The 20,462-nt window shown below is 42.9% G+C and overlaps 1 protein-coding gene across 6 annotated transcripts in view; it reads left to right on the top strand.

Moving 5' to 3' along the window:
* The window catches only part of SCEL (sciellin), a 57,105-nt gene that overhangs the window by 4,345 nt on the left and 32,298 nt on the right, over positions 1–20,462 (top strand). For 5 of the 6 annotated variants that reach the window (XM_082218736.1, XM_082218737.1, XM_082218740.1 and 2 more), the window contains exons 2-8: positions 5,843–5,915; positions 7,538–7,655; positions 12,124–12,186; positions 12,962–13,030; positions 17,365–17,433; positions 17,953–18,012; positions 19,564–19,629. In XM_082218736.1, the coding sequence (XP_082074862.1) occupies positions 5,873–5,915; positions 7,538–7,655; positions 12,124–12,186; positions 12,962–13,030; positions 17,365–17,433; positions 17,953–18,012; positions 19,564–19,629 (488 nt within the window). In that variant the 5' untranslated portion in view covers positions 5,843–5,872. The remainder of the gene's footprint in view (positions 1–5,842; positions 5,916–7,537; positions 7,656–12,123; positions 12,187–12,961; positions 13,031–17,364; positions 17,434–17,952; positions 18,013–19,563; positions 19,630–20,462) is intronic. The other variant, XM_082218738.1, reaches the window with a different exon arrangement.

Genomic DNA, 20,462 nt, shown 5'->3' with positions numbered 1-20,462 from the left:
AGCTAACACTGAGCTGTGGATGTGACAAGACTATATTTCTTTTAAAAATTACAGGAATTATGTCTGAGTTTGCTAATACGTACAAGCTAGCACGTGTAATGTTTATGTGGTCAGTCACTGAGATCAGGATACTGGACTAGATGGGTCATTGGCCTGATCCAGGAGGTTCTTATGCACAAATATTATGCAAATCCTCATTTGCCCTCCTCTTTTAGGTGATGCATTTTCCTTTTTTATTATTATGCTTAAATAAAGGTAAAGGTAAAGGTCCAGTTGCGGACGACTCTGGGGTTGCAGCACTCATCTCGCTTTATTGGCTGAGGGAGCCGACGTACAGCTTCTGGGTCATGTGGCCAGCATGACTAAGCCGCTTCTGGCAAACCAGAGCAGCACATGGAAATGCTGTCTACCTTCCCGCCGGAGCGGTACCTATTTATCTACTTGCACTTTGATGTGCTTTCGAACTGCTAGGTTGGAAGAAGCAGGGACTGAGCAACAAGAGCTCACCCCGTTGCGGGGATTCGAACCGCCGACCTTCTGATCGGCAAGTCCTAGGCTCTGTGGTTTAGCCCACAGTGCCACCCATGTCCCATGCTTAAGTAGTCACCCTATTAAATTTTCCTGCCAGACTACAGATTAGTTATTACACAGAGGCCATTTCCAGCAGCATCTGCATGGTAAACATAGCTTTGCCAGGGTCCTTATTTCACCTGCGTGCCTTTTTCTTGTGAATCCATTCCAATTTTGGAGCCAGACTTGCGCTCCTCACATGTGAAATACCTTTTGCATCCCTCCTTGACGCCAGCTCATTTCCCTCCCCCCAAAGCCATCATTCCTTTAGTAATCACCACGCCCAATTACCACACTCCCTTGCCCAAACAGGATGGAGTTATCAAAACTAAAAATGCGTGGATTAAAACACACACACCCCATGACAGCAACACAAAAATGCAACTGCCCTTCATCATTTTTTCAGCCGTTGAGGGCTGGTATTGTAAGCTTATTCACATCACGATGACCTGGAGATGGGAGTCCACCCAAGATTGTTTGCTATTTTGGGTTCATGTTTGTTTGTCAGCCGGATACAAGGGTGCCTGTTGCGGAGCTGTCATATTGTGAGTACCCTGGGGCATGCTGAAACTATGACTCACCAGCGTACGACAAACAAGTGAAGCAGCGGCCAAATAATCGGTGGTCACTGGTGTACATGCGGTAGATCGATCAGACAGCGCATCTGCAGAAGATCTCTCAGCTTGGGATGAAGAGAAAGGGATAAATGAACTTGGGCACTTAATCTTACAGAGCGCAATGAGCTAAACCATGAGATGTCTAAGCAGGAGACCATAGCCTCATAAATAACAGTTATCGAATGTGGATAAAACAAATCAAGATCTATTGCAGTGAAATCAAAGCCTATCTTTAGCTAGCCAGACAACTCACAGTATTATCAAATACCATATTTTTTGCTCTATAAGACTCACTTTTTCCCTCCTAAAAAGTAAGGGGAAATGTGTGTGCGCCTTATGGAGCGAATGCAGGCTGCGCAGCTATCCCAGAAGCCAGAACAGCAAGAGGGATTGCTGCTTTCACTGCGCAGCGATCCCTCTTGCTGTTCTGGCTTCTGAGATTCAGAATATTTTTTTTCTTGTTTTCCTCCTCCAAAAACTAGGTGCGTCTTGTGGTCTGGTGCGTCTTATAGAGTGAAAAATACGGTAGATCTGTGCCAGTTTCTTTTGGTCTGTGATAAAGAATGGGTGGGTTTTCTGACTTCTTGTAGCCAAATGTTTAAATTACGTAGTACATGAGAAAAAGGAGACCCCAGTGGTGGGAAAGTAGGTGGGGCAGGGGAGGCGCTTAACCCCTTCTATTTCAGCCTTTTTGTTTTACACTCCAAAATGTGCTCCAAGCTACTTTTTCCATTGTTTGAAAAAGCATTTGTTGCTTCTAGGGGTCTAAAAATTCAAATCAGCATATAAAATCCAGACCGTCCCATCCATTTACTTTCTTGCCCTCTCAGGGTTGCCAGGTCACAAGGTTGCAGTCACAATTTGTACTGTTCCCCCAGCCTTCCCAGAAGCCCCCCCCCTTTGGAAATTGCAATGTAAATTGAACATCCCAAAACATCTGGCAGATATGCATTGTTTCATCTCAAATCATCCCACCATGAGCTAGAGCTCAGAGGAATATTGGCCCGAGGGGCTGTAACTACAGCATTTCCAAGCTGCATGCTGAAAAAATATTAGTTGGGTGTCCTTTGGGGAAATTAAAATAAGAGCAAGTGAGAAGGAAATGGGTTTTTTGTTTGTTTCAACTTTAGTCACTAAAATTATCAAAGCAATTGGGGGGAGGGTGTCATTATTTTTGCTTCCCTCACCCCTCCCCATTTGTTTTAAAACACCCAGACAAGTCAAGGGGAATTATATACCAAACGCTGGCTTGAAAACTGAAATTGGTAGCATGCATTGTTTAAGATGTCCTGTATACTAGAAAGGTTTGAAAGCAGGGCAAAAGTGAGTAAAATACTTGCAATGTGGTCCAGAGCAAGCAAAGCAATAACTTGGGAGGGAATTTGGGGTTGTGGGAGCTGATCGTTTGCCTCTTCACACACTTGATATAGCTTTGGGAGGTTTATAAAGTTGACAAGAATGTCCTTCCTTCCTTCCTTTAGAAAAGTATTTACATAATGAGACTTCATAAAATATCAGGGTAGTGTACCACAACAATACCACATTGCAAACATTTAAAAGCAGCACAGAGTGATCATTTTTAAAGGACTGGCTCCCCAGGAAAAAAATATTAAACAACAGCACAGGCATGACAGCATTCACAATTCTGGAAGAGACTCCTCAACACCAAAAGCGAAATGCAAATGCAAAATGAAGTCCAAATTTGCAACATGGAGCCTTTAATTTATATGTTGGCACACCAAAGAGTGTCAACAGTCTGTGAAGGTGGAGTCTTGCAATGAAAGCTTTGCCAGGGTCGAATGCTTATAAAAACAAAATTCCTCTAATTCAGATAGCATGGAAAAAATAAAAAGCAGCCACAATGAGCATTCAGCCCCTTTCTTGTTGCTTTTAAATTGATCAAGCACACTTTGGTATAGCCGTTCTTTGGAATGGCAGTAGCTACCGAAACAACATAAACCTGAAGCCAAAAATCAACTATCCCACCCCGTCCCCAACAAAGCTTATCTGATAGTATAAAAAGAGTGGTTACTAGGAAATACTCCGTGTTGGCTTAATGCCCAGTGAGCATTTCAAAACAATTTCTTACAGAAGGCTTGAACATTTTTGTTGTTGTTGGGTGAGAAGAAAAGCTTCCCGTCATATGTTCTGCCTGTTGCACTTTGCCAATGAATTTGACATAAATTGAAAGGGCAAGGGTGTTGCTAACATTTTCATGATCAACAAGTAGAATTCTGAAGCTTATGCAGACAGGTGTGAATTAATAGGTGTGGCAGGACCAAGGTTTTTCGCCTCAGTCTGATACTGTTTTCAGAGTCCTTTATGAAATACTTGTTTGAAAGGGCCTGAACAATCTGTGATCCACCAAGCCAGTTGCTACCTACCGACCTGGGGGTGCTGCTGGATGCTCAGAAATAGCCTTGGTATCACATTCTCCAGCAAGCATTAAAAACAGGAGATGTATTGTTCTCCCATAGGTTGATGATCTGCAGTCAGCTTGACGAGTCACAATTGTTCAGGCCTGTTGTTCAATGCCTCGGTTGTTACAATACTCGTGATAGCAAACGATTTAAACTTTCTCCTTTCTTTTGAAAAAAGAATCAACTAGAATCACTTGGAACTGGTAGAAGAGTCTATCTCTCGTGCCCCTTTATCTTCCTGCAGGACACCCTGGGAATGGAGCGTAAAACATGGTGTTGTGCGGCACCTTCTGATCAGTGTACAGTGGTACCACAGGTTACATACGCTTCAGGTTACATATGCTTCAGGTTACAGACTCCGCTAACCCAGAAATAGTACCTCGGGTTAAGAACTTTGCTTCAGGATGAGAACAGAAATCGTGCTCTGGTGGCCCGGCAGCAGCGGGAGGCCACATTAGCTAAATTGGTGCTTCAGGTTAAGAACAGTTTCAGGTTAAGTACAGACCTCTGGAACGAATTAAGTACTTAACCCGAGGTACCACTGTACTGGCATTTGCTTTGTTTCCTGTGGAGAACTTGGCACTATGCAACTGTCTTAGGGACTCCAGATTTGTGTAGGGTTTGCCCCTTAGCTGTTTCTTCTACCGAATATGTCCTGCAAGGCAGTACAGTGGTACCTTGGTTTAAGAACAGCTTAGTTTATGAACAACTTGGATTAAGAATGCTGCAAACCCGGAAGTAGGTGTTTTGGTTTGTGAACTTTGCCTTGGAAGCAGAACATGTTCCGCTTCCTGTTGAGTATGTTCCATTTGTAAATTGAGTCCCCCGCTGCTATGGGAAAGCACACCTTGGTTTAAGAACGCTTTGGTTTAAGAACGGACTTCCGGAACGGATTAAGTTCGTAAACCAAGGTACCACTGTAGAGGTTTAGGATCAGAGTTTGCCTTCTCCTAGGTGGGCTACCTGTTATGTACTGAAGTTCTCACCCTGGGCCAGCAGGGGGCTACTGTAGATAGTTTTCACTCAGGTCCTCATATTTAAATAAGGAATTGAAAGTGACGTTCAATGATTGGATGTTACAGAAAGTTGTTACTGCTGCTTTTGTAGTGGCGCTCATTATAACCAGGTTGGCTGAACCCTTCAGTTCAGTTCTGCTCTGGCCTGTGAATAAACAAGAGCTGTTTGAAGAATCACTGTGTCGTCTGATATGTTCACCCACAACTTAACACTACCTTCCCAGGTTAATGAGCCTCATCTGCCCAAGTGGAAAGTAGCACTTGATTTTAAATTTAATAATGTTGCAGTCACAGTGTGTGAATGATTACGTTGAATATATTCTCTCTTCTCCTGTTTTTGTCCTTGTTCTATGGCACAGTCATTTATTGTATCTAAAAAACTGGTTTTGTTTTGTCATTAGTACCAAAACTTACATGTACCCAGCCAGTTGGAGAGACGTTGAAGCCAACCATTATTTACTTAATTTGATACTTTCGCTCGTTCCCTTCTTTCCCTTTCTAAAAATTGCCACCAGACTTTTAGTTAGCGGTGGTCATGCATAAGGCATAGAAGCTCCTAAGTGCTTGTTTAGTTGTGTGGTCAGGAATCGGAAAGCAGAGGGTCTCTGCTGACTAGTGTAAAGCAGAGCAAATAAGTAATACCAGCTTTAAATGACAACAGAAGCTGCTGAGGAGGGTGGACAGCCGTTCCTGCCTCCTGTCTGAAGAAGAAATGTCAGTAAGCCAATATCGAAACCTCTCTTTCAGCAGCTGACTGCTCTGTATGTTGTTGAAAAGGAGTCTCTCCCATTCCTCCACATCTCAGAGAAGCAAAGAGCCCATTCATATTCTTGTATTTGAGACCTGTGTGAACTGACAGCTTAAGTGAGGACTTGGGTCCTTGCTTGAGATGTATTGGGTTGTGGCTAGTCAAAATGTCTATGTGTAACTCCAGGTTTGAATCAGAGACAATATCTCACTGAATATCAGCTGCTTGGAGCAACAACAGGAAAGGGCTATTGGCCAATTGGCCATTGTGGGGAACAGGATACTTGGCTAAATAGCCATCAGGATTCTTCTTATGTTCAGTTATATGAAAGCTGGCATCTGGAAAGTGAGGCTGAGGAAGAGTTGTGGGCTCATTATTTTAGCCTGCCATTTATCTCTTTTGCCAGATTGGGTCTCCTCCCACCCTCCCACCACCCCATACTTAATCTCTCATATTTTTACTTTCTTTCAGTGCACCATAAAGAAAACACCTCTGAACAAAATGACAACCTTCACTGTAGGAAAATCAGCCCCTAACAAAAGTGGTAATGTGCTAGCACTCTTTCTGTTCTGCTTCTGTTGAGTTAGTCAAGGGGTTGGGGGGGAATAACATAGCCCCTCTTTTTAAAATGTCAAACCAACAGATTGGCAAAACGTCTTCCAGCCCTTTGCATTTTGTGTCAGCTGTACTTCAAATTTAACTACATGCTGATTAACCCTTGTTGTTTGTCTGTTTTTTGGTTATGCTATGATGTCCCAGTTTGAGTTTCAAACAGGTCTTGAGATCAGTTGAGATGGCTGCCGCTACTCCTCTACAAGGGATCTAGAAGTCCCACTGAACACATTTTTGAGCAAAAATGCATAAGATTGTGCTGTCAATATCTTCCATTCAGCCAGAAGCACCTCACAAATGCAATATAATCATTTTTAAAAGTTCTATCACGCAAAAGCAAAAGAATCTTTATTTGCATCAGCCACTAGCCATAGCAATAAAATACAATAAAATGTACTGAATATCGAGCTTTTGCTGACAACAGTACATTTGTGCAGAGCTGCAAGCTGGAAGAAAGCAAATGTTTCTACTCAGAGAGGTTTAGCTTTCATTACAGCTTTAATAAAATCTTATGGTGGGGCGGGGGAACTAGCTCAGAGAGGTTTCAAGGAATATGGCAAGTGTGTGAACAGACTTTGAGTACAGTCCTTTTACACAGTTAACTGGAAGTAAGCTCCGTTGTACTCAGTGAGATTTACTTCTGAGTAGACCTGCAGTAAATAATAAGATGAATTTGGAGAGTTTTAGATATGTTGGCCTCTTATATTGGATGGGATGTGTTTATAGGGGTTTTTTAAAAAAGTTTTATATTGATTCTTATTTTTGTATTATGTTGTATGGAACTTTAGATGGGATTCGCCTAATGGGCCCCATAAGCGGAAGCCATGTGCAAGTACTTCCACTTGTGTCATGGGGCTTTCCTCTTCCTCTCCCCACACCCCCATGCTCCCCCAGTTGGTCCTAAGGGAGGGCTGGCAGAGCCCCCAGAACAGTGCATGGGAGGGGGAGGAAAAGGGGCAAAGTCCCATTAGCAAAATCGAAATGCTTGCACAGATATAATTTTGTCATGGCTTGACATTGAATTCTACCCTGCTTGGAAGCATTTATGGAGGAAGACAATGAAAAAAAAAGTTTACTGAAAATTTGGTTGTTGTTTTTAATTATGCATTGGAAAGATAACATCATGATGTTGATCAACATGCTAAGCCTATAGGACTTCATCCTTAGGGCGAACCCTGGTATAGTGTGGCAAGAGATTTCACATGCAGCAGGCTCTAATCCCATGCAAACCTGCCTGGTAGAAAATCTCACTGAACTCAATGGAGCTTGTGTCTCAGTAGAAATGTTCAGGGTTGCACTGTAGGTATTTCTAGCAAAATAGTTAATAGTTGTGTGACATGCAGGCAATAGTCTACCACCCTGATTTCAGCTTTGAGGTTTATCTGGGAACTTTCCAAGTCTCACACTCCTTCTCTTAATTACTATTTTAAGATAGATATTTTATTAGAAACTATAGCACACATCAATGAAATCTGCAAAGTGAACAATGCAAATATTTGATCAAAAATTACATTTGGTATGCAATTTCTAATTTTCTTGCCTGTGCACTAATAGATACGAAGAATGCTTCCATTGCAATGAAGAGTAGACAACAAGTTATTAATGAGGTCAACAAGAAGAGGACTCTGTTACAAGATAACAGCTGGATAAAGAAAAGACCCGAGGAGGAAAAGTAAGGGGGGGGAGAGACACATTTTGGCTTTTATCTTGTTGTGATCTGCTAATCCAAACATGGCCCAGGAGCTTGGTATTGTGGCCTGCCAAGAGGCTTGTCGTGGACAAACTTCATGTTTTGTAGTCCTCGAAAGGCACAGCCACTCTTCTCGGTAGGTCTTGTCACTATGAGGCAGTTGTGGAAACTGAAGGACTCTGCCTTCCCCCAGCTGCCTAAGTCTCCTCCTGTCCAGGGTTTTCCCCAAGCAATTTGAGACTGCACCTGCATGCCTGCCTTTGCGCCTACTTCATGCCTCTCCTGGTCCTGGGAGACCAGGGAGGAGGGGAGCTTTTCGCAGCAGGAGTGGGAGACACCCTGGCTTCTTCACCAGCCTGACTCATCTCTGCCTCTTGACTTCCCTCCTCTCCTGTTTCTGCTTCTGCACTCCTCTCTGCCGCAGATTCTCCCTGCTCACTAAAACCTGTTACCCCTTCGGCTTCCAACATCTCCTCCTCCCAGTCTCTCTTCTCCCTCTGATCATTCACCATCATCCCACCCCCAATCTGAAGCCTTCTTCCCTTGTGTGCTGGTCCCGAGGGTTAACCGTGCGGTGAGGTCCATGTCCAGTCCAAGGTCGAGGAGGCTGTCCATCAAAGCTGAAGCGGGGTCCGAGGCAGGGAGTCGGGTGAGGTCAGGAACTCTGGCAGAAGAGCAGGACAGGGTGCAGGCAGGAACGGGCTACCAACAATGTTGCTCCCGCAACCTGGGACTGGGGCTGGCTGGCTTCTATCTGCCCTAGGGCATAGGGTGGCCCCGGTCCACAGGTGACTTGCCTCTCCTGGCCTGGAGGCGAGCACTCCTCCTGCGAGAACTTAGTTCCCTCCACCTTTCTGCCCTGAGCCTCTGCAGCTCAGGAGAGGCTGGAGGGTTACCGGACCCAGAGGCATCCTCAGCTTCTCCTGACGGGGCTGCGAGTGGAGCACCTGCAGGCAACGAGTCCTCCATCACCTCAGGAGCCAGAGCAGACTCAGCTGGTGCCCGCACCTGAGGATCCAGCACAGGTGAGGACCCTTCAGGCTTATGGTTCTGGAGGCGGGGACTCCTGTGCAGGCTGGGATTCCTCGGGTTCAGCCTCCAAGTCCGAATCCCAGGCCATCACACCTTGGCTGTTCCCCAGCCAGTGCCTCCCACCATTCCTCTGCTTCCAACCAGTCCTTGGCATCCTGCCTCTGAAAAGGAGTTTCTAATGATCAACGATGTTTAATAACCACTACTGGATTGATGCTCCATGAATTTGTCTTCCAGCCCACCTTTTCCTTGGTTGTATGGGCTCTTTGAATAATAATAATAATAATAATAATAATAATAATAATAATAATAATAATAAATTTTATTTATATCCCGCCCTCCCCAGCCGAAGCTGGGCTCAGGGCGGCTAACAACAATCAAATAGTTCAACATTCTAAAACATTCATTATAAAATTAATTAAATCAAATTAAAATCAAATTAATGGCAACCATCAAGCAAAGTTTTGTGCAGATTGCCAGACGAGGGGGTCAGGCTGTGCCCTGACAAAAGGCCTGGTGGAACAGCTCTGTCTTGCAGGCCCTGCGGAAGGATGTCAGGTCCTGCAGGGCCCTAGTCTCTTGTGACAGAGCGTTCCACCAGATTGGAGCCACGGCCGAGAAGGCCCTGGCTCTAGTTGAGGCCAGCCTAACCTCTCTGAGGCCTGGGATCTTTAGGGTGTTTTTATTTGCAGACCGTAAATTTCTCTGTGGGACATACCAGGAGAGGCGGTCCCGTAGGTACGAGGGTCCTAGGCCGTATAGGGCTTTAAAGGTTAAAACCAGCACCTTAAACCTGATCCTGTACTCCACCGGGAGCCAGTGCAGCTGGTACAGCACCGGATGGATATGATCTCGCAGCGAAGACCCCGTAAGGAGTCTCGCCGCGGCATTCTGCACCCGCTGGAGTTTCTGGGTCAGTCTCAAGGGCAGCCCCACGTAGAGCGAGTTACAATAATCCAGTCTGGAGGTGACCGTCGCATGGATCTCCCCGACCGGAGAGAAACGAGCGCAGCCATTGAAGGACTGTGCCCTGTATCCCCACGTCGGCAAGGCGGCGGTCCAGGAGTTCGTGATCGACCATGTCGAAGGCTGCTGACAGGTCTAGAAGAATCAGCAGCCCCGACCCGCCTCGATCCAGCTGCCTGCGGAGATCATCTGTTAGGGCGACCAGAGCCGTCTCGGTCCCATGACCAGCGCGGAAGCCGGACTGGAATGGATCCAGAGCAGATCTTGGCCCTAGACCAAGAATGGGGAACCTGCGGCCTGCCAGATGTTTTTGGACTGCAGTCCTCACTTTTCCTGAATGTTGGTCACTGGTTGCCCATCCCTGCCCCAAACCAACAAGTTCTTGCTAAATGACACAGAAAGGAGTTGGCTGCTGCAGTAGTTGGGCAGCCAGTTTGCTGCTTCTGTGAGGCTTGCCTGTGCTTGCAGCTCTTGATGCAGCCATCAGCTTCAGAGAGAGGAGGGATGGAAGGCAGGCCACTGTGGTTTTATGTGTTATCTTAATAAAACTTCTCCCAGGGCTAGGCGCTGCAGATCAAAGTATAAGATCAAAGTACTGCAGGAGATGTTTAAATTAAACACAGGTAGCACAAGAGATAGAAAGATGAAAAATGCTCTAGAGGAAGCTTGTAGTATGTAGCATATTGCCAAGGCATGCAGATGTCAGAGTTTCACTCCAAGTGGCAGGGCACTTAACACTTAAAACGAAACAGTAAAAGTAGAAGAGACCTGGGATACATCTGTAAAGTCTCCTTTGTCCAGTCAACATCTGTTACATCCAATCGATTGCATATCCAACGGTGAGTCTAACTCTGTGCATTTCAAACTGTGTTCCGGGGAACCCTGGGGTGCCTCATAAATTCTCCAGGCATTCCTTAATGATCAGTACAGACATACAAGCTTACCTGAAAGACGGCTAGCTCACAACTACCCATATTCTAAAGCACATTCTCTGTAAACATAGTGTAATGGTGAGGTCCAAATATCCTGGCCAGTACCTTGCATGAACTGACTATGGACAGTATACACTTCCCAGAATTCTCTACTCTGCACATATAGACTACAGCTACAATATTATAATCAACAACAACAATTAATCCTTTGACGCAACTGCTAAATTTAGTCAAAATCAAAATATTTATTAAATATCTTGAAATGATCACCTTTGTCATCTCTCAAATCTGGAACAGAATTTTGTTCCATACTCGTTTTTAAGCAAACCGACCTAATTCATAGCTCCCAGGCAAATACATGGATTAGAAGCTAATTATCCTTCAGATTTTGCACTTTTCCAAAGTTTCTTAGCTCAAAAAAAATTACCAAAAGGGGGGGAATTGCACATGTATATGTTTTGTAATGCATTGATTGAAATAATACATATTTAAATGAGTATTTTGTGATAGCACAAATTTGCAAATCAATGTGAAAATGGGATGGAATAGATTTATAAATGACCACTCCTTTGACCAACAGATCTGACTGGAAGGGGTTCCCTCAAGTTTTGAAAGTTCAAAAATTACTGGTTTTGCTTTCATAATGGAAGCATAGGGTTTATGGCCATCTAGTTCAGGCATAGGCAAACTCGGCCCTCCAGATATTTTGGGACTACAACTCCCACCATCCCTAGCTAACAGGACCAGTGATGATGGGAGTTGCAGTCCCAAAACATCTGGAGGGCCGAGTTTGTCTATTCCTGATCTAGTTTATAATAGCCAGAAGGTGAGAGCTGAAAGGAATCAAACAGTATTTTGCAGAAGAGTTATCTGTAGAGCAAGGGAAAAGTTCAGCAAACAAAGTCTGATGATTAAAGTATGTGAACTTTGTCACACATGTTGGCATTGGGTCCTTCCATATTTAACTCAAGATGAAAGCCTTAACTCCATTATAAGAATCAATCTTTTGTGCTCTGGCAACAGAATTCATTTATTTGTATTACGTTAATAACTTGAAACTCAAGAAAGCTCGATAGCTCCATAATTTGTGCATTCTAGCTGCAGAATTATAACTTCCAAGAAGTCATATGGATAGCTATATAAAATCTGAGTGTATGTTCATATGCTGTAGCTTCAGTCTGTGTGTGTGTGTGTGTGTGTGTGTGTGTGTGTGTGTGTGCGCGCGCGCACTCTTGGTGAAAGGTTTATAGCAATTTATGGACCAGAAAGGATCCACACTCGTTCATAAATTGTTGTGTAAAAATGAGGAGCTGCATCTGAACAGCTGCCCAGGGCTTTTATCTGATTACATTACCAATATATGCTACATTTAGAAGTAGAATCAGTAGAAAAGTGTATGGCCCTTGAGTATTTTCCCTTTGTCAGCCTCTTCCTACATTGACACACTTCCTTCAGACAACATCATTAGTTTATAGGCACTATATAAATGAAAATAATATGAAATATTTGGTTTATTGCAGCGCTGATGAAAACTATGGCAGAGTGGTCCTTAATCAATACAAATCACAAGATGGTTTACACAGGTACAGTAGCCTATTAATCTCTATAAGTTTCCTCCACTTTTTCCCACCTATGGAAATATATGCAGGCTATGGTTGTTTGTTCTCATTAATAACCTATAGCAGAGCTGAGAAACTTGAGATCTTCTAGGTGTTTTTGTAACTCACATCAGTCCTGATCACTGGCAATGCTGGTTGGGACAGATAGGAGTTGGAGACTAACATCTGAAGAATTTGCTTTATTGGTTCAGCAAAGTCTATGTCTTTGATTGCAATGCAATATTCCCCTTGCAAATTATATACCGGTATATTAGTGACAGAATTCTACATTTCAAGTTAAAAATGTGCTGCATCTACCCATCCACCTCCTCTCATCCACTGCTTTTAAAAATGAGAACAGAAGATGGAAAATAGATTTGTAATATGTGATAACTCCAACAAATTTTTGAAGAGATAGGTAACATAATTAGACAGCTGTGAAAGGATATTGACTATTGAGGATATTGCCATGTATTTACATGATACTAGATTCTGTGGAAGTGCGAAGATAATTTCTCAACTTTTTTTTTGTTCAATTTAGTCAAGAGAATCGAAATATTTATTAAGTATCTTGAAATGATCACCTCAACTGCGATATTGGAATATTTCAATTTATTTCTTATCTCAAAAGATCATTTGTTAAATTGCAGAGGTTAATCATCTGACAGATCTAATTTGGATACTTTAGTGACTGAAAATTTTCTTTAAAGTCATTACTAACCCTCAGTTACTATAATTAATTAATCTTTCTTAATGTCAGGAGCACCGATGAAAAGGATGATCAAAAAGCTTTGCTTAGCCGATATAGATCCGATACAACTTTAGACAGGTAAGAGTTTTATATAGATGGCTTTATTGTTTTGTATTATAAAGTTTGAATGCTCTCGGGCTTTTGTACCCGGCTACAAAATCCTGCTACGCTTATAATGTTATTCAGATGTTATTACTGTGTTGTGGGGAGACTGTGGTTTGGTGTAACAAATAGTGTTTTGGATAGATGAGACCTGGGTTCAGACTTCCCCATTCAGCCATGAAACTCATCAAGTTGCCATTACAAAGTTGCTGTCACATAGCCTAACCTACTTCACAAGAATAAAATGATGATGATGATGATGATGATAATAATAATAATAATAATAATAATAATAATAATAATTTATTATTTATACCCCGCCTATCTGGCTGGGCTTCCCCAGCCACTCTGGGCGGCTTCCAAAAGAATATTAAAATACTATAATACATCAAACATTAAAAGCTTCCCGAAACAGGACTGCCTTCAGATGTCTTCTAAAAGTCTGGTAGTTGTTGTTCTCTTTGACATCTGGTGGGAGGGCGTTCCACAGGGCAGGTGCCACTACCGAGAAGGCCCTCTGCCTGGTTCCCTGTAACCTCACTTCTCGCAGTGAGGGAACCGCCAGAAGGCCCTCAGTGCTGGACCTCAGTGTCCGGGCAGAACGATGGGGGTGGAGACGCTCCTTCAGATATACTGGACCAAGGCTGTTTAGGGCTTTAAAGGTCAGCACCAACACTTTGAATTGTGCTCGGAAACGTACTGGGAGCCAATGTAGGTCTTTCAAGACCAGTGTTATGTGGTCTCTGCAGCCGCTCCCAGTCACCAGTCTAGCTGCCGCGTTCTGGATTAGTTGTAGTTTCCGGGTCACCTTCAAAGGTAGCCCCACGTAGAGCGCATTGCAGTAATCTAAGCGGGAGATAACCAGAGCATGCACCACTCTGGCGAGACAGTCCGCAGGCAGATAGGGTCTCAGCCTGCGTACCAGATGGAGCTGGTAAACAGCTGCCCTGGATACAGATATCATTTTATGTATCCAGAGCTCTCTTGAAGAAGGGTGGGGTACACATTTGATAATTAAATTGAATATCTGCCTTAAGACAGTGAAGGGGAACCTGTGGTCTTTCAGATGTTTCTGGCTACAACTCCCATCACCCCTGACTACTGGCCTGGCTAGCTGAGGCTGCTGGAATTTGGAGTTCTGCAGCGTCTGCAGAGCCACAGGTTTCCCATTCTTGTCTTAAGAGATGCTTTGGCTTGGAACCTAACATCTCTTCTCTTCTTGGAATGGGACTTTCCCACCTAGCAATGCTAGTGGAATTCAATCTTTGTGAATTTTTATTCAGCAGAGGTGGCTAACCTGTGGGTTGCATATGACCCCCTAAGTGAGTTTCCCCAAAGTTGTCATAAATTGACTGTTCTTATGGGTCCTCCACTGTGAGTCATAACGCTAAAATGTATTTTTTGGGGGGGCTCCCACAATTTTATTTGTTAATTAATTTAATTTTAAAATTAATTTGAATAAATACTGACTGCTCCCATAGGTTCCCCACAAAGCTGTTGCGGCCCTCCGATTAATAAATTAATGATGATATTAATAATAACAATAAATATACAGTATGGTAAAATACTCCAGACACAGAGCAGTATATAACACAGTCGTACCTTGGACCTCAAATGCCTTGAGAGTCAAACGTTTTCGCTCCCGAACGCCGCAAACCTGGAAGTGATTGTTCTGCTTTGCGAACGTTCTTTGGAACCCAAATGTCCGCCGGAGCTTCCGATTGGCTGCAGGAGCTTCCTGCAGCCAATCTGAAGCCACGCTTTGGTTTCTGAACATTTTGGAAGTCGAACAAATTTCCGGAATGGATTCTGTTCGACCTCTGAGGTACGGCTGTACATATTAGCAGAGAACCTGGCATGGGGCTGCCTTTTTTAGTAATAGCTCTATACTTATTGTAAGACAGGGCCATTCTGCCTGAGGTGTGTAACAGGAGCCACCTCATCTCATCCACTGTTGCCATTGCACTTCCCCTTCCTGTACTCCCTGCCTCACTCTGCAAAAGCGCCAAGAGGATCCTTCCTCCGAGTGAGGCATTCGGCTGGGCGAGAGCCATCTTTTGACTTTAGATTTTCCTTTTTTTTCTTTTTTATAATATTTTATTAAGTTTTATCAATAGAAAAGTTCAGAAAAATACAAAAACAGAAAAATACAAAATTACAAAATACAAAAATGCAAACATTAAACACAAAAAAGAAGAAGAAACACATATAAAAGAAAACAAAAACTCCCTCTTTCTTAATTTCTCATCTTTAGTTGACTTATTTTCCTGACTTCCTCACGTCTCCCTTTTTTGTATCCCTTTTAAAAATTGGTCCAGCAAATTCATGTCCTATTAGTTTATCTATTATCAATCCCATCTTACATTTTACCTTGTTGCTAGAACCCCTTCGATTCATTTCAATGTCATCAGCATTCAAAATTTTTACAATATTTCTGTAAATAAGTTTTAAATTTCCTCCAATCTTCTTCCACCAACTCTTCTCCCTGGTCTCGGATTCTGCCAGTTGACTTTAGATTTTCACCTGAGCGAAGGCCCGGCATGCCTTGCTCTGAAGATGGACCCCCCCTCAAAGCCCGTTCTCAGACTGAGGCAGGTTGGAGGAGATTAGCCTCACATAGTTTTCACAGAGATCCATTTTGCCGTGAGGGAAGGGGGGAGCAGGAAGACACCGTGTTGCTGTTCTCCCATGTCCGTCACCTGAGGCAATCGTCTCATTTTGCTTCAGTGGGATGGCCCTGTGGTAACACGTAGCTCAGCCTTTAATAAAAGTCTGTCTGAAAAGAGAAAGTTGAATGAGTTGGGTACCCTTGGTTGGTTCGTTATAGACAGTGAAATTTCAGCATATAGGCATAATCATAATAAGACATTGAGTGAGTCAATTGATAACCACTAGTTTCTGCAGCGAATTCTACCCTGGATACAGTAAGATCATATTACAAAGGCCAGCTCAGATTGCCCTTTAGTTTATTGCTTACACACTGTCTCTGGGCACATCAGATATAACTAGATGATGGGCAAGATGGTAAATTACAGAGCTCTTGTGAATTTCAGAGATCTTTGAGATTCCTGTGTGTCTTGTAACAATTCCCCAGGACTTTTCTTAAGGATATTCCTCCTCAAAACCAGCCTGCTGCCTTCACAGCAAGCGTTTTCTCACAGGAGAGATGTGGTCATGTGTTTGTTGATGATGAAACATCAACTAGGTTTCCTCAGCTAGGTGCAGCAACCTCCTCTACCTTACAAAACTGTAGGAAGAAGTGACATAGAGAAAACCATGGGATATTGTCTACGTATAGCAGTACGAGGAATCATAACTGCCCCCAGTCGACCACATTATTATAACAGCATGCCTCCCTTTCGCTGGAGCTGTATTTCTAAAATTCCTCAAACCCATATGGGGGCATAACAGTCAAATAAAAGGCCTTTTTGAGTAAAATCCTTCTTCCTAGGTCCAACGCTCATCGGATTCAAAATGCTCACTCAGCTTACGCTTTTGTAGCACAACAATTGTTTTGTGAGCCCCGATATGTCCCCAGATCTGTTGCATTGCCTCCATGTTGCTCAGTCTTCAGCATGAGATCATTCAGAAGCACCATTTTGTGGCAGATACAAATGGCATTGCTACCTTAAATGGTTAATTCAGCTCCGACAGCAGGAGCCTTCCATTTAAGTGGAAGTCAGGGAAAGGTTTTCCAGCAGTGACTTTGAAATCCATAAAGGCCAGGAAAGGGCTTGTGCTTTTTCTTTAATGTAAATTTAATGGCTTAATGAAATCAATGGTAAGCACAGCTACCCTGGCCTCCTTGGTTTGATGCAATGGCTGCGCTCCACAAGGAATTATACACAATGGGCAACTTCAAACCATATTGATCTCCGGAAACACTTGATGGTGGGGGGTGAGCAGCAATATATAGGGAGTGACAATGAACTGTTTCGACTGAAGATGCGTTTTAGTTCTTTATTAAGGGGCTTCTCAAAGGATTTGCTGTTTTTCACTACTCGTTTAAAAAAGAGCGTGTAATAATCTCTGGACATTTAATAATTCATTGGTTTTCTAAGACTTAATTAAAATACTCTTTCAGCAAGCAGAAAAACTTTTTAAAACTAATAAGCACGAATGTTATATTGAGTCAGCTAGTATGCTGCTCTCATTATCACTGTAGAAGTGTGTGCAGAAGCTACGGGAAGCTTTTTCTGCCTTGCTAGGAAATATTAGATGTTGACATTTTAATTCAGGCAATCTCTTTCTTTTTTTAAGAAAAGCTAATTTCTACTGTTGGTGAAAGCTCGTTTTGCTATTTTTTTTAGGATTCCTAGCAACAGTGATGCTGACAAAGCAAATAAGCTTTCCACCTTGGATGGCAAGCCAAGTAGCAGGTATGTGTAAGCCGTGCTTCATAGTCATCCGTTTAGGGTTCACCTCAGGTTTAGTACAAATCAAGTGGGTGGATCTCTATAGGAATCCTTCCTTCCTGGGAGCCACTGGTGCTGGTGTGGGACCTAGCAGATCACATACTTTATTGTAGATCTAGGATACAGATCTTCAGAAGTTATTGATATACCGTTGGAGCTGGTCATGGAGGAAGCCTTAAGGGTGAAGCCTTAAGCAACAACTCTTGATTCTAAGCATCACTTGTCAGTGCTTTGTACACAAACCACAGTGGCCTCATTCAGATCAAATGGTTTATTGTTAGAAGCCCAAGCAAGCAGTCCACCCCCTCTCCTCTTTTAGTGCAGATGTGAGGAGTAAAAAGTGAAAAACAACAACAACCTTTAGAGTACTTCTGTTTTTGATTAAACACAGTTTGTCGTCTCTAACCACTGAAAAAGTAGTTATCCTTATGTATGGTTAACTGAAACGACAAAACTTTAAACTTTGGTTGATAATTTTTCCAGGAAGGAGCTGGACGCATCTATCAACACTGGCAACGCCACATCGCCTGTGAAGAAGAAAAGGTATTCAAGACCTTCTTCATTTTTACTGTAGATATCAACGTTTTCGCAAAAGCTATCCATCTAATATAGAAATTGATTCTAATAATTACTCCAACTGAGAGTGGAGCCCTCATAATCCCCTGATGTTGATATTTTGGGGAAGGGTTTAGGATGGGGTACTGCTGCCGGTTTGCCAACCTTCACCAACACGGTAGAAAATTGCTGTGGGAGACCTGTGTTATGGCAGAAGTCTCAAGCTTCCACCAGTGGTTCTCCCATTGAGGATAACCAGCAGAAAGGATATTAGGGGCAGCAGCAGGGCACCAGAGGCTTTGGATCAGCTGGATTTGAAGACCCACATATCCCATGAAGGGTCTGGTCCTTAGGCCTTTCAGCTGCACCAGTCTGGAGCTAAAGTAGTAGGAAAAGAAATGGCTCCTCCACCCACCTTTCAGCAGGAACTGGCAGGACTTTGGGTGCTGTGGCAAATCTGTGCCTCCCCAACCCCTCATTAGGACTGCTCTGCTCATCCTTTATAAGAGAAATTTAAGTGAAACATACAAGTAAAAGATGGATTTGAAGAGCACTTACACTGAGGAAACCTCAGTGAGACTAAGTACAGTGGTACCTCGGGTTGCATATGCTTCAGGTTACATACGCTTCAGGTTACAGACTCCACTAACCCAGAAATAGTACCTCGGGTTAAGAACTTTGCTTCAGGATGAGAACAGAAATCGTGCTCTGGCGGCGCAGCGGCAGCAGGAGGCCCGATTAGCTAAAGTGGTGCTTCAGGTTAAGAACAGTTTCAGGTTAAGAACGGACCTCCGGAACGAATTAAGTACTTAACCTGAGGTACCACAGTAGTAGTGACTCAATAGTGTTGCTCCCTATGCTACTCTATACTTGGCAAATGTTTTTACGGATCTTGTAAAACATGGGGGATGGGAGAGAATGGGACCCTCTTACCGCCAAGGATAGTTCCAGGCTGATCTGAGTTAGTAAAACAATTTTTTTTTTCATATGTCAGGCATAGGGTAGATAGTCTTTTTGGTATTTAATAGTTTGAAAGGTGGTTCCCCCCCCTAGAGGTGAGAATGTGATTAGTAGCTGCTTCCATTTGCAGGGAAATTATAGCTACGGTATGTTCTTTCCCACTCTTGCCATCTGAAGTTATCCAGGATTGAACCTAAAATCTTCTGCAAGCAAAGGATGGGAAAGTCATTCTAGGAATCTCTGCATACACAAACAAGCAATAGCTACGGGGTTTCCTCTGTTCTTAAGAGAAGTGGCAGCCTTATTCCTGGGATAGGAAACATTAGACACATCAAAAAATAAATTTATTCCCAGCAATTCTCAGTGGGGAGACAAAAATGCGGAATTATACAGTGACAGCTTTGCAGTTTGTATTAAGGAACATCACTATAAGCAAGATCAAGCCACAGTTGAGTGCTTAATTTTAATTAGGATTTAAACAATGGGATTTAAGTTGATAACAGGCAGCATAAACTTCTTAGACTTTGGGTCCAAATACAAAAGGCCTGTAAAATGAACTATATGCTTGTGCATTATTAGGCAGTCATGGATGCCTCCCCCAGTCTCCAGTCAGAAGGTCACAATAGACGATGAACAACACAAAAGGTAAGAATTTGAATTTTATCCAAGTTATGTTCAGCTCTCCAATGTTAGGAAATGCTTCAAAAGAATTCCTCTTTGGTTGTTATGTTGACAGCTTTGGTTGAGTTTTTGAGGAATATCTAGCCCACATCATTGTTCTAATTTTAGATACAAACTTGAAAAAATATGTGACAGTGTAATCCTATACATCTTTGCTCAAAAGAAAGACCCATTATATTCATGGAGGTTTACTTCCTATTAATTCTGTTCAGAATTGCATCCTGAAATATTCTAAGCTTGTCTGCCATGATAAGAGCCTCTGGGTAGCTAAACACCGTGGGATAAAAATGTCAAATTAAATAAAAGACATATCTTGAGTAAGATCCAGGCAAAGTAACCCTAGTAACCCAGACTGCATGTGCAGCTAAGCCAAACCTTAGCTGGGTGCAAACAAGCCAGCTTGCAGATTCCTGGAATAAAGACAATGGCTGCTATGCTCCTCCCCTGGTTGTGCTGCCTGGAGTTAAACTATGGTTTGTTTTAGCATTATGTCCAAACTTGGGCTCATGGTTTATCTCACTCTAAACAAACCACAAGCTGTAAACAAGGTTTGTTTTTACTATTCATGGTTTATTTGGGGATTCTAAACCACAAGTCTGGGTAATATGAAGCCAAACAATGGTTTGGCCAAATTAGCATGTTGGCAGCAAAAGCTATTATCTTTGCTGTGGGAACCCACACATTTGCTAAGCCATAATTTGGCTGACAGTTATGTGTGATTTCAAGAGAGCTCATGTTTTCCTTTCCCATTGAAATCAGTTAGACGTTGGAATTTTAAACCTCTGTGCATTTACTTG

Source organism: Podarcis vaucheri, assembly GCF_965113315.1.
Source record: "Podarcis vaucheri genome assembly, chromosome: 4".
NCBI lineage: Eukaryota > Metazoa > Chordata > Lepidosauria > Squamata > Lacertidae > Podarcis > Podarcis vaucheri.
The sequence above is the reverse complement of the archived record's forward strand: the minus strand, read 5'-3'. Positions and strand labels throughout refer to the sequence as shown.